Consider the following 11,389-nt stretch of genomic DNA (forward strand, 5'->3'; position numbering starts at 1 on the left):
TTTAAAAAAAAGAAATCATGGTTCACATACCCTAACTCCATCAATGCACTGAATACATGTGCTAACATCAGTACAATGGAAGAGAAAAATAAGCTAATAAAACATAACAGATAATTGTCTTTCAGCAAATAAAACATCTGAAACCCTAAGTTGAATGATATTTGTGAAACACTAAACACAGATGAAGAGTGACTCATGCATTTATCCCATTCATTCATGCCCCTACAATATTGAAGCCTACATTGACCCTACCAGACCCACGGGGGAAGGGTGCCATCCTTCCCCTCAGGCCACACGTCGGCTCACGCACACATACACACAAACACACACACACACAGTCCTGCAACAGTTGGTGGAACTCCTTCAGCGAGTAATTTGTGTGTCCCCGTCTAGCATGATACCTCCAAACAGCCTCAATCAAAACCCATCAAAGTGAAAGCAAGGTGTGCCGATTGGAGGGGTTAGGGGAATTCACCGACGCCGACTGTCACGATGATCAACTGCTCTGATGGGGTCGAAGCTGACGAAAAAAGTAAAAGGGAAGACAACGTAGCTTAACGCGGCAGCCGTGAGGTAGGTAAAGCTAGGAAAAGACATCGCAACAAATCCCCCCCTCCTCGTGCGAGGCAGGAGACGCTGACCGACTCCAGCGCCGACGGAGCACAGAGCGAGAAGTTCAAAGGTTGAGGGACACAACTTGTATGGACTGTTTCTGTGTAGTCTGAATGCTTTTGAGAGACCAGCCAGTGTCTTGACACGTGGTGGCGTGTGTTAAATGGCCGTCTACGGTTTGGCACAATAATGGCGCCTGGTATGGGTGAGAGGAGCACAGCTTATCCTGGACATGTAGCCTGGTCTGCTCTTAGTAAGACAATACATATTCTTAGAAAAAACAAAACGTCGGACTGAACGGCGGCAAAAAACGAGAAAAACAAAACAAAAAACCACACCACAGAAAACAGGATAAAAACTAATGAGTTAATAAAAAAAAAAAAAAAAAAGAGGGAGAAAAGTGATCATTCATGCATCTTCCTCAGACAGGATCTTTTATGTTTTTCTTTTTTTCCTCTCCATGATCTTCTTGAGGTTGTAATTTTGTAAATCAAGTCTGTTCCATTCTCATTTATGCTCATTTCAAAGGTTCGCACTCGTACTCCAGTCTTTTGTCAATGGTGTTTCATTGTTGCTGCCACTGCTGCTCTGTCTCGTCTATTATATTCTCTGGATCTTGTCAGCCACCACCACGGGGTTCTCTTTGCGGATCTTGGCGGCAGCCTCGGCCTTGTAATCATAGGGACAGTTGTGCTTGTCAGAGTACCGGTGGATGCCGCAGAACAGGTTGCCACAGCGACAGTCGAAACCTGGAGGCGCAAAAATCAAGGGTTAAAAGCTGGAATGGGAGTGTTTCACAAGTGCACTGACAGAAATTCATGCTGAACTGCGACCTGCTCACTCACCTGTGAGGCCCACTCTCTTGCGGCACATGAAGCACCTGTTCTTCTTAGGTTTGGGGGTGTCACTCTTACTTTCCTCACTGCTAGAAGAGGCTACAGGAGTAGGGCTAGAAGCAGCAGGCTGGCTTACAACTACGCAGAAAGAAAGACAACGGGAGGGAAAAAAAAAAAAGTCATAAGTCACGGAAGCCTTTAATGTGTCATTATCCCTTTAATTCCCAGAGCAGCAAACAAGGCTGTTTGTCATACTTTTACAAGACAATGAAAGCCAGTGGCCTCTAAAATGTTGCATTGTTGTCCAAGATAATAGTAATTAGTATTTTCCTTATCTCTAAATTGCCCCCTCTTGTTCTTGGCAGCAAAGAATACACTATTCTGAGCAAGCCTCTGGCAGGCAACGTTAAATCTGAGTGTCCTGAGAGTGGAGGTATTTTTAAACAGGTTTATTTTTAGACACCCTCTCTTTCTTGGAGGCTGTAAGTGAAAACCAACAACGGAGCTTAAGGTATGCAGCGAAGCATCAAAAATAAAACTGAGGCTACAGAAAGAACTATGAAGCAGTGTTTGCCTCGAGAAGTGTGTTTTTAAGCTGTCAACTAGGTATGTGTAAAATGCCTGCAATGTTGCCAGTAACCAATAGGAATGAAAGCATGTTTTTACCAGGCTCTAGGGGTTCAGGTTTGTCCTCTCTGGAGATGCTCATCTCGGTCATTTGCTGAGTCACAGGAAGAGATCCTTGAATGGTTCTGCAGGTTTAACCAGCGGGGAGCGAGGTGAGTCAGTCATCACATTGCTCATTCAATTTCAAGAAAAGTAACCAGCAAACATCACGAGAGCTAATGGCAGCGGATACTGACCTAGACATGTCTGGTGAAGGGGCAGGGGAGGCATCAACCTTTGCTAGACTGGCTTCTAGTCTCTGGATGGCAGAAGCCTCTGAGGTAGGACTAGCAGTTGAGCCTGTATGATGACAATGATAATCAATTTAAAAATCCAAATAAATATAATCCAAGTGATGTGGGTTTGCATGCCAACAAGTGAGCTGAATAATAGAAACTGTTTTCAGCAGTTTCAGGCCTATCTAAAAATGTATTCAACGTCACTTCTCTTTTGGGACATATTCTCCCTTGTTCCTTGTTTCAAAGTACTGATAGTGTTTTGCATCATGAAAAACTTTAATGTTGGATCACAGAAGTGCTTAAAGGAGCACCCCATCACCCTGACCCTGTCTGTTATTATCCACAGTGGAGTAAAAGCTTTAAATATACTGATTAAAGTTCATGTATTTGTTTACATAGAAACTGATGTAATCAGTCTGAGCTGCAGTAACTCTGAAGGAGAAGACAAATCAAATTTGTGTGTGTGGTCTTACCCATTGGGCCGAGGGGGCTCATGCGGTCGCTGCTCTGCTGCCGTGTCAGGTGTTCCTTGTAGCATACGGAGCACATACCATTGGTTCTTGGGTTGCCATAGAAACCGCAACCTGTGGCACAAAGCATGGGCACTGGACTCTGGTTCGTCTCTTGAGCCATTGCTGAAAGAATGAGGGAGACAGAGTGAGAATGCTTCTTAGACCGACGTGCAGTTTGCAACACCAACACCTCGATCTGACACGTGCATGGAAGAAAGAAAAAAAAAAAAAGAACTGAAATGTTTTCCTGGATGCATTTCCACCCCTACCGCTCTTCCTGTTAGTCTGGTTCCAGAGAAACTGGTTGCAGTATCAACATAGCTGACTGATAACACGGCTGTCATTTTATGTAAATTCAGCTTTCTGTTTTGACTTGCCCTTTAGCCTGAATACAGTAATGAATGTGTCTCCGCAGGAATCCCACAGAACAAACAACACTCACTGTTCTCTGTTCAACACCTTTGGCAAAGGCTCGTATGTGCTCTGTTTTACAGCTTTGTTCACTGCAGTGTCACCTCTTCCCTCCTGCCGTCTCTTTTGGTGGTTCTGAGAAAAACTGAGAGGTATTCCCATTATCCCCCCCCATCCTCTGCTTTTCGTAGGCTTTAGTGTCAGCTGTTCTTCTTCCTCATACCAAATTCAGGCCCTTACTTCCTCCATCTAATTAAAAACAAAAGCTCTGACTCACTCGCGGTATCATGATCGCAAAAGAACATACGAAACACTTCAGATTAAATAAGATTCTGCTTTTGCTAAATGGCACAATAAGCGTAAACAAAGTAGGTCAGCTGTTTCACAAAGTGTTCCCCTCCCTACCCTTGGCTCTTGCCTTACAAGGCATTTCAAAACCTCCCTAGTCATTTCTCACCACGCATACGCCCAGAAAATGAGCGTGCATGTGCGTAACTTGGCAAAACAAGTAGTCCTGTGACGTTTGCTACCCGTCTTTGTGCAACAGCGCAGGAAGTTGTGTAATGGGAGACGGTGACTTTGAGGTGATTGATCAAAAACAGCCACATGAAAGGACAGATACACATGGAAGGCCTGGATTAGATAGGAAAGAAGAGCTGTGCCTGCCAGCCCTGTCCAGGCCATTTTACAACTCAGCCGATCACCTATGATTCTTCTCCCCGCCCCCCCACACACAGAAAATAAATAAAAATAAAATATAAAATCCACACACAGCAACGGGCTCATATTTCCTCTGTGGACAACCTTTGCCCTGTTCTGGTGCAACACAGCAGCTGCTTGCGTTGGTGTGAAGCTCGTCTATATTCTGGTCACGGACACAAACAGGGCAGGCGAGCTCAATGTTCTGGCAGTTGGTTTAGAACGTCCTGTCAGTCCACCCGAGGTGTCCTAAATAACAAGCACCATTAGCTATCAGACCCCCACCCAAACCTGTCTTCCTACCACTTCCTCGTTTCTCTTCACCTGGATGTTTTCACCAGTATGTCAATAAAGGGTCTCCTTGGAAAAGCCCACAAAGACCTTTTTTTCCCCTTTCATTTGTGTCACGTGTCCAACTGCTGACTGCTGAAAAATACCAGACAGGGGGACTCAGCTAAAAGCTAGTAACTAATGCGTAGCTCAAAATGCTTTTCATTTCAACCCCCTTTATATGGATCATCAGTAATTTCCTTTTAAAGCTGACTGACTTATCAGTTTATCGTGTTGACTAGATGTAGACTGGACGATTTTAGCTCCACGTTACGCAGAAACACTTCAATAAAAGAAAAGGTATTGATTTAAATTGCGACTAAATCACATCTGACGATGCAAAAACATATTACCGTACAAAAGAGGCCCATAGCAGTTAACACATTAACTTTATGACACAAAGGAACAATGGGTCCAGGTGTTTGATAAACAGCAGGCATGGTAACCTAATATTTACCAAGACCTTATAAGCACAGCGATAAGGTAAAAAAGACATGGCCACGCTGAATACTTCATAAGACTTGCATGTTTTTCGAAACAAAGGGGGATCTTCCAGAGATACATAAAGCATACTGAGGGTCATTACACATTCACCTCAATCAGTCCCTACCTATAACAAAACATGCACTTGTGAATTATTCCAGACAATCCTATGAAACACTACAGATGTGAAATTGTAAAATACCCCAAACAAAAGGAAGTCGGGGGCTTTCCAGCACAGAGCAGATCATCAGTCACGACCAATAAACCCAACTTCCTTTCACAAAGGATCCAAACCCTTCACTATAACCAAATGTGAAAACTGGTCTGACTAGAAACTATGCCATTTGATTTCTGTGGACAACAAAAACTACTGCGGAAACAAAAAACGTACGTGTGATAATCTCCAGCAAACAAAAGGGGGAAACTGTGCTTCTTTATCAGGCGCAAGCCAAGCTCATATTTCAGGCCCTGCTGGGCTTAAAAAGTCCTGAGTCACACTGAAGGGCAGGGGAGAGAAGAAAAAAACAAAACATTTGGGCTTGTCACATGCTGTAAAATTTGCTCTTTAAAAATGGACAGTGTTGAAAACAAACCACGAGAAGCCTACGGGAAGATAACGGCACTAATGTTTTCTGAAAACCCACTGTCTAGACAGTGAGGTATCGGCTCCCTTTGTTTCTTCTTTCTTCCTTTGTCTGCAATCTCCCTGCTTCCTGTTTAGACATCGTTTTGTAGTTCGCCTTAATCGTTTTATTTGTACTGAAATGCGGTGTTCTGCGTGATTTAAGCGAAGCTATGCGGACAACCACGGTTATATAATCACACTAAGGCACTTAGAAAGAGACTTGGTGATGCCACATAGTTCTACACATCGAGCAAAGCTCGTCTGAGCCAAAGCTGAAACTACTTCCTCCATCGGCCGAAGCCGTGCGAGAACCTATATTCAAGAAAATGTTCTGTAGCAATTTCGAAAGCAACTCTCTCGCCCTGCTTGCTTATTCAGCTTATGAATTTTCTATTTCTAGACAGGAATTAGCTGGCTTTGGTGCCCCATCCCCCAGCTCTCGGGACAAACAGAAAAATAGGCACAGCAACCAACTAGCTCGCTCCCTCCCTTGTTATTTTCACCTCCTTGAAAGAGACGGAATCACGTCCGAGGGCTTTTGACATTTCTACTCAGGAGGAGGAGATGGTGGTGATGGCAACTTTAACAAGCTAAAGAAATGGGGGGTGGAAAAAGCTTGTTTATCACACTCAGCCATCACGCAACGCACCGCCTGACCTTTCAATCCACCGTTAAAGGTCGCCATCACCGACCGCCACCTCTGCAAACACCCATCGTTTGGCTGATTACCTCGATAAGCCGAGCTCACTTCCAAAATCATCCATATTCAGAAAAAAATCCCAAAAAACAATAATCCAAGATCATCACCTGCTAAAAATCGATGAAGTTTCTCGCGAGACGACGGGGAAAAGTGGCCGTTAGTGTGGGCAGCTGGGAAATGTCGATTGATTTCAGGTCCCGGTGAGGTCCTTTTCTCTTTCTTGCTTCGGTTATGTGCCGTCGTCCTCGGTGCCAGACAGGTTTAGAGGGGTTTTAAGTCTCCCTTCCTCGGCCTCCTACCTTCCTTCCTCTCTCTCTTCCTCTCCCGTTCCTTCTGTATGGATGTTTGTTTCCCTCTTTAGTCAGAGGAGTGGCGGTGATGTCACGGGTAAAACAACGTGTCCCCATTGGCTACCCGCGGAGCCCTCGAGCTCTGTGTACAGCTCTGCCAGAAAGGGAGGGCGCTGAAACGCAGTCTGCGCTTGCGCCACTTCGTGATTGCGTTATTACACATCTATTCGTCATCCTCCTACAAGGACGACCATATTGAGTAATCCACCTAAATGATAGGATGAATGAATAATGGTGCTGACAATGAGTGAATTAAAACAAGAAGAATGCAGGTCCGTGATCCGTGATGCCTCTTTGTAGAAGATTCTACACACTTATCTGTGAGATGGCACTATTAATGTGACAGCCTCGCCCCTCCTGCTACTCACATGGCCTATGATTATTTCTGTCAGAAGAACAAAGCACGTACAGGTTGTAAACATGTTTTCCAGGAGACAAGCCAAGCGGACTCATTTCACAACATTTGGCTACAAACTGCTAATGTCCCAGTTACTGATACTAAATAGTGACCTTGACATTATCAATACTGTTAGGCCCAGTGAGGGCCCAGTCAGTCGTTAGGCCCTGATTTTAACCCTATTTCAAATCAAAACTGCTAACATCAAACAGCTCTTAAAAATTGTGGATGAAGTTAAAAATGTTCAGACATTGTAACTATTTTGTAGAGTCAAACTAGTCTTCACAAAGATAGCTGTATAAGAGAAAAACACCCGAGCACCTGTGTTGATGTTGGGGAAGTTTTCAAGAAAAACACGTGAGCAGCACCATAAGATTGGAATTTTTTTAAAGGTGTACATCTGTTAGAATAATGCCTTGAGGAAATAATAAAGGCTGGCGCTAGTTACTGGACTGTGACCACTGAAAGAGCTTAGGGTAAGCCCTTAGTGGGATTTCTGGGAATTTATAAAAGAAACTGAAAAGAGATTTTAGTCACAAAACATTACTCAAAGTGAGCTTTTAGAACAGCAAAATATCTTATTCTGCACAAATACAAGTAGTAGTCCAAATTGTGCCATTATGGGTAAGGCTATATTACCAAAGTAGCTGTGTTAAATATTCCAGTTAAATTAATTTACTAAAAGTAGAAAACATCTTACAAATTATTTTTGGTGGCTTGTCAAATGTCAAATTGGCAGCAAAGGCTCTTTGGCCCTCAGTATTTCTAAAATAAAGTCTTTCCTTGTGGTAAAAAAATGTTTATAGTGAAACAAAATTGACACAAAGTTTGAGGGGTCTCTTTAATTGACTTAACCCATTGTTTTTACATCAACAGCCACCAGAGCATTACATCCACTGGATTTGTTTTTATGATACAAAATACACCTGTACTCTCCACTCACTTGCAAATGCGTCATACTACATAATTAAGTACATACATAGGGTACTGTGCCTTAAGGTCTAACAAGTCTCTACATATCCCCTCCCACCTTGTCAGCATAACATCACACAAATCCCCAGGCACTACAGGTCAGAGCTGAAAAAAACAAAAAAGTGTTGAAGTCGGGTGGTGTGAGCTTGTGTTTGGGGCGGGGGGATGTTGTCATCTCTCTGTGTGTCGATTCGTGGAAATCTAGAAGCTTACAGAAGTCTGGAAATCACTGAGATTTCTCAGTGTGTTTGATCCGGTTCAAACTAGCTTTATATGGAAACTGAAAAATGGTGGTAGCTAAGTGAAAGCAAAAGTGACTGCTGATCTTCAGCTGACTTTTTCAAGGGGAAGTCCTTCTCTTTCCTTCTTATACACACACACACACACACACACACACACACACACACACACACACACACACACACACACACACACACACACACACACATGCGGAAACATTGCTGCTAAAACTGGTTTCATCATACACAGATGAACAGAGGACAGCTTGTGGTCTGACCTACTTGTCTTTTATTAGCTTCCTGTGCTGTGTCCATTTGGACAGGTTTACTTGATTGCATATTTACTCGTTATTTTTATGGTATATTTTAAGAGTAAAGTATTTTAAAAGAAGAAAGGTAAAAATCATGAAACGACTGAAATGCTTTGTGTTTGACTGGGTGATTTGGAGAGTTAATAAAGCAACTGATCTCCAATAAGCAACATAACTAAAGGAACATAGTGCATGCATGCCAACAAACCCTAAGGAAGACTCCTTACATTATCATAAAACAGCGTGTTTTTGTACAAGTTAATATCACGTGGCATCACAGTTTTATTATCTTTTGAGATTTTCAGAAAGACAAGCTTTGATGACCATGACTTCTTTTATATAGCCTTTATAACCCGGTCTTTCTTCTCTAATCAAACCTCAGTAAAAAGTTTCCAGTTATAGTTTAACTCACAGCTCACATATTACAACACAGGCTCAAAACAGTGCTTGTGGCAACCCACCACGCTGCAGTTTCATGCTAATGGTCTTCTGTGTGTACATACATGCGTGTAGCACTATCCCTCTGTTGACATTAGCCCGAAAGCTTTTCATATGTGAATGAAGAAGGGTGGATGGAAGACTGGGATTACACTGAGGTCTTTGTGCGCATGTGTTGTGTTAATACACAGCCCTGCAGGGAGCAGACGAGAAGGAGCATGTGTTGAAACGTATATCTGTTCAGTATGTGAAGGTTCACGGTTTTCAGTGAGAGGAGGGGGCAGCCGAGGAGAGAGTGGGAGGTGTTGAGTATCGTTACCCATCCCCCTCGCTGTCATAGCTAGGCTTTTGTATCTGTTTGTTGTAGCAGTATGTCCCTTTTTTATACGGTACATTAACATGTCATACACGTGAGGGGCTGAGTAACAATGCTGCCGTGGCAACAGATGCCTACAATTTCTTTTGTTTTCTTTTGTTGTGTGTTTTCTTGTGCGTGTGTGTGTTTGTGTAAGGGTGTGAGGATTACTTATGTGAATCTGGAGCAGTCTGTCTGTAGTTACTAGGCAGATATTGGTCGACCCAACACAAACACACACACACACATGCATGTGCAAACACACACAGAGGCACAGCTTGCCTGTGTCTGGCGTCGGTGTGGTGAGACACTGTCGATAAAGGGGCTAGTGGTGGAGATGGCAGCTTATCCATTTACATAAGCTGTGTGTGGGGCTTGATAAGCTCTGACTAAAACCATCGGTTCTAAACTTGATCTCCCTACCCTGCTCTGTCTACGCTCGGCTTTATGCGCAGCCCCCATAAAGAAGGGGGTGGTACTGTTTGTGTGTAGATGTTTGTGTGGTCTACAGTAAATAAAGAGAAGCATTTTTCATGAACAGACTGTGTCTATCTGATGTGGTGGGAGATCAGGGAGAGATTTGCTGAAAATTCCTGTTGCTGAAAATGTTCAGGAAACATTCAGTGAAGCACTTTGGAATTAGAGAATGCTTCCAAGAGATAGGCAGACAGAAAATTAAAGAGACTCAAACCATTAAAGGGGAAGAATGAGCAGCACAACAGGCTCAAATTAAGGACCACTGAGTCTGTTGCTTGTTCTGGTACTGCACACCTCCCCTGAACCTCTCGTGAATGTGCTTCTTGTTATTTGTGAGCAGGGAGGAGTTCCCCAAAAGTTTCCCACCACAGTCTCTATCTAAAGTCCCTCCTCCTCCTTCTTTCCTCTTCACACACAGGCCTCACTGTACACGGGTATCTGGGTAATTGTTGGATTAATATGGAGTGTGTGTATAGACTTGTGCACACATGGTTCATGTAAAAGGCCAACGAAGAGGTGGTGCATATGCATTTAAAAAAAAAATCAGTTTCCATTTACAGGCTCTGTGTGGGTTTGCCCTTCACAGCTGATATAAGACACTCTATGTATGACCTGACCACATGTCTGCATGTGGTGATCAAATGTGAACCCCTGCATGTGTGCGTGTGTGTGTGTGTTGGTGTGCAGCAGATGTCCTGTGGCCCAGACTGGCTGGTCTTTGTTGCTGCTCCCTCGTGCAGACGGGCCTAGCCACGTGCTCCTCTGACTGCAAGGGCAAGCCACGCCTCCACCACTGTAATCTGTCAATTGCAGCAGCCAAGTCCCACCCATAAAAACACCCACAGTCTGCCAAGGCCTGCTTGCCTGCTCGATGACGCTGCTTTACTCACGCATACTTACCATGCTCTCTGTTTGTCTCTCGCTCACACCTACACACATCTGTTGCTGGCCCGTGAACATGGTGTGCAAATTTGAGCAGCTCACTTTCTCTTCATCCATGTAAACCGTTTATTTTCCCCTTTCCCCCTCTGCCTGCTTTTGATATATTGCAGTGTGAAGGTATTTTTTTAAGCATTTATTTCCGTGTTGGAGAAATAGTCAAATCCCCTCCTCAGAAACACCCAGAAACAGGAAGAAGGAATTTCTTGAGGGAAAAAAACACAAGACAGGGAAACATCTAGATGGGCAAGTAGTAAAGACTTGCTATTAATCCTGGCAAAATGCCAACAGCAACACTTAAAGACGCCTGTTTTTCTACAGTCTGTACTATTGATAAATGGGTCTAATCTTTGCTCAGGTGCAGTCACTCATCCTAGATAGTCTTTGGGGTAAATAATCTATTGAAAGTGCACATCAAACATTGTGCCTTAGACATCCTTATATGCCAGGTCTCTGTTTACAATGATTACGTCATTTTTAGTCCCCCCTGGCAAATGTCTATAGTCTGAGTCACACCTGGATTAGCTTGCACTGTCCTCTCAGCTCTCTTCTTTCTCCCTGACAAAAACAGCCAAGTTTTACCCTTAGGGCCAAAACCTCCTGCTGCTTTTCATTTAGTGTCAACAGTCGTGCAACTCAGGCAAAATAAATGCTATACAAAGTTCACTGGCAGATTGTTGTTATCAGGGAAACACAGGCAGGCTTTCTGCAGAAAGTGTTTACAAATTTGTGTTTATTACCCAGTACAGCTGGAAAAGAACTGGTTTTGGTGATGCTTCTCTAAAGTAGACCCCCCCC

At 43.6% G+C, this 11,389-nt stretch overlaps 1 protein-coding gene across 3 annotated transcripts; it reads right to left on the reverse strand.

The window, feature by feature from the left end:
- On the reverse strand, positions 1-6,471 carry zfand5a (zinc finger, AN1-type domain 5a). 3 transcript variants are annotated; one of them, XM_005922759.3, is made up of 6 exons: positions 6,143-6,471; positions 2,827-2,988; positions 2,312-2,414; positions 2,115-2,200; positions 1,458-1,586; positions 1-1,361 (listed from the first exon to the last, which is right to left on the reverse strand). In XM_005922759.3, the coding sequence occupies exons 1-6, from the start codon at positions 6,171-6,173 to the stop codon at positions 1,213-1,215; spliced, it is 660 nt and encodes a 219-aa protein (XP_005922821.1). In that variant the 5' UTR covers positions 6,174-6,471; the 3' UTR covers positions 1-1,212. The 3 variants fall into 3 exon arrangements, with proteins under 3 accessions (XP_005922821.1, XP_005922822.1, XP_042077136.1); XM_005922760.2 differs by having other exon boundaries at positions 6,221-6,470; XM_042221202.1 differs by lacking the exon at positions 6,143-6,471 and adding an exon at positions 3,308-6,109.
- Between the last annotated feature and the right edge of the window lie 4,918 nt (positions 6,472-11,389).

The sequence above is a fragment of the Haplochromis burtoni genome, unplaced genomic scaffold, assembly GCF_018398535.1.
Source record: "Haplochromis burtoni strain Fernald_Lab_line unplaced genomic scaffold, NCSU_Asbu1 Contig_62, whole genome shotgun sequence".
Classification (NCBI taxonomy): domain Eukaryota; kingdom Metazoa; phylum Chordata; class Actinopteri; order Cichliformes; family Cichlidae; genus Haplochromis; species Haplochromis burtoni.

Bases quoted from the DNA above. Each gene is read 5' to 3' on its own strand.
- zfand5a (XM_005922759.3), bottom strand. From the start codon at position 6,173: ATGATTTTGGAAGTGAGCTCGGCTTATCGAG. The intron at 2,415-2,826 runs GTAAGACCACAC...GTCATCATACAG, and splicing joins GAGCCCCCTCGGCCCAATGG to GCTCAACTGCTAGTCCTACC. The intron at 1,362-1,457 runs GTGAGTGAGCAG...TTGCGCCTCCAG, and splicing joins CAAGAGAGTGGGCCTCACAG to GTTTCGACTGTCGCTGTGGC.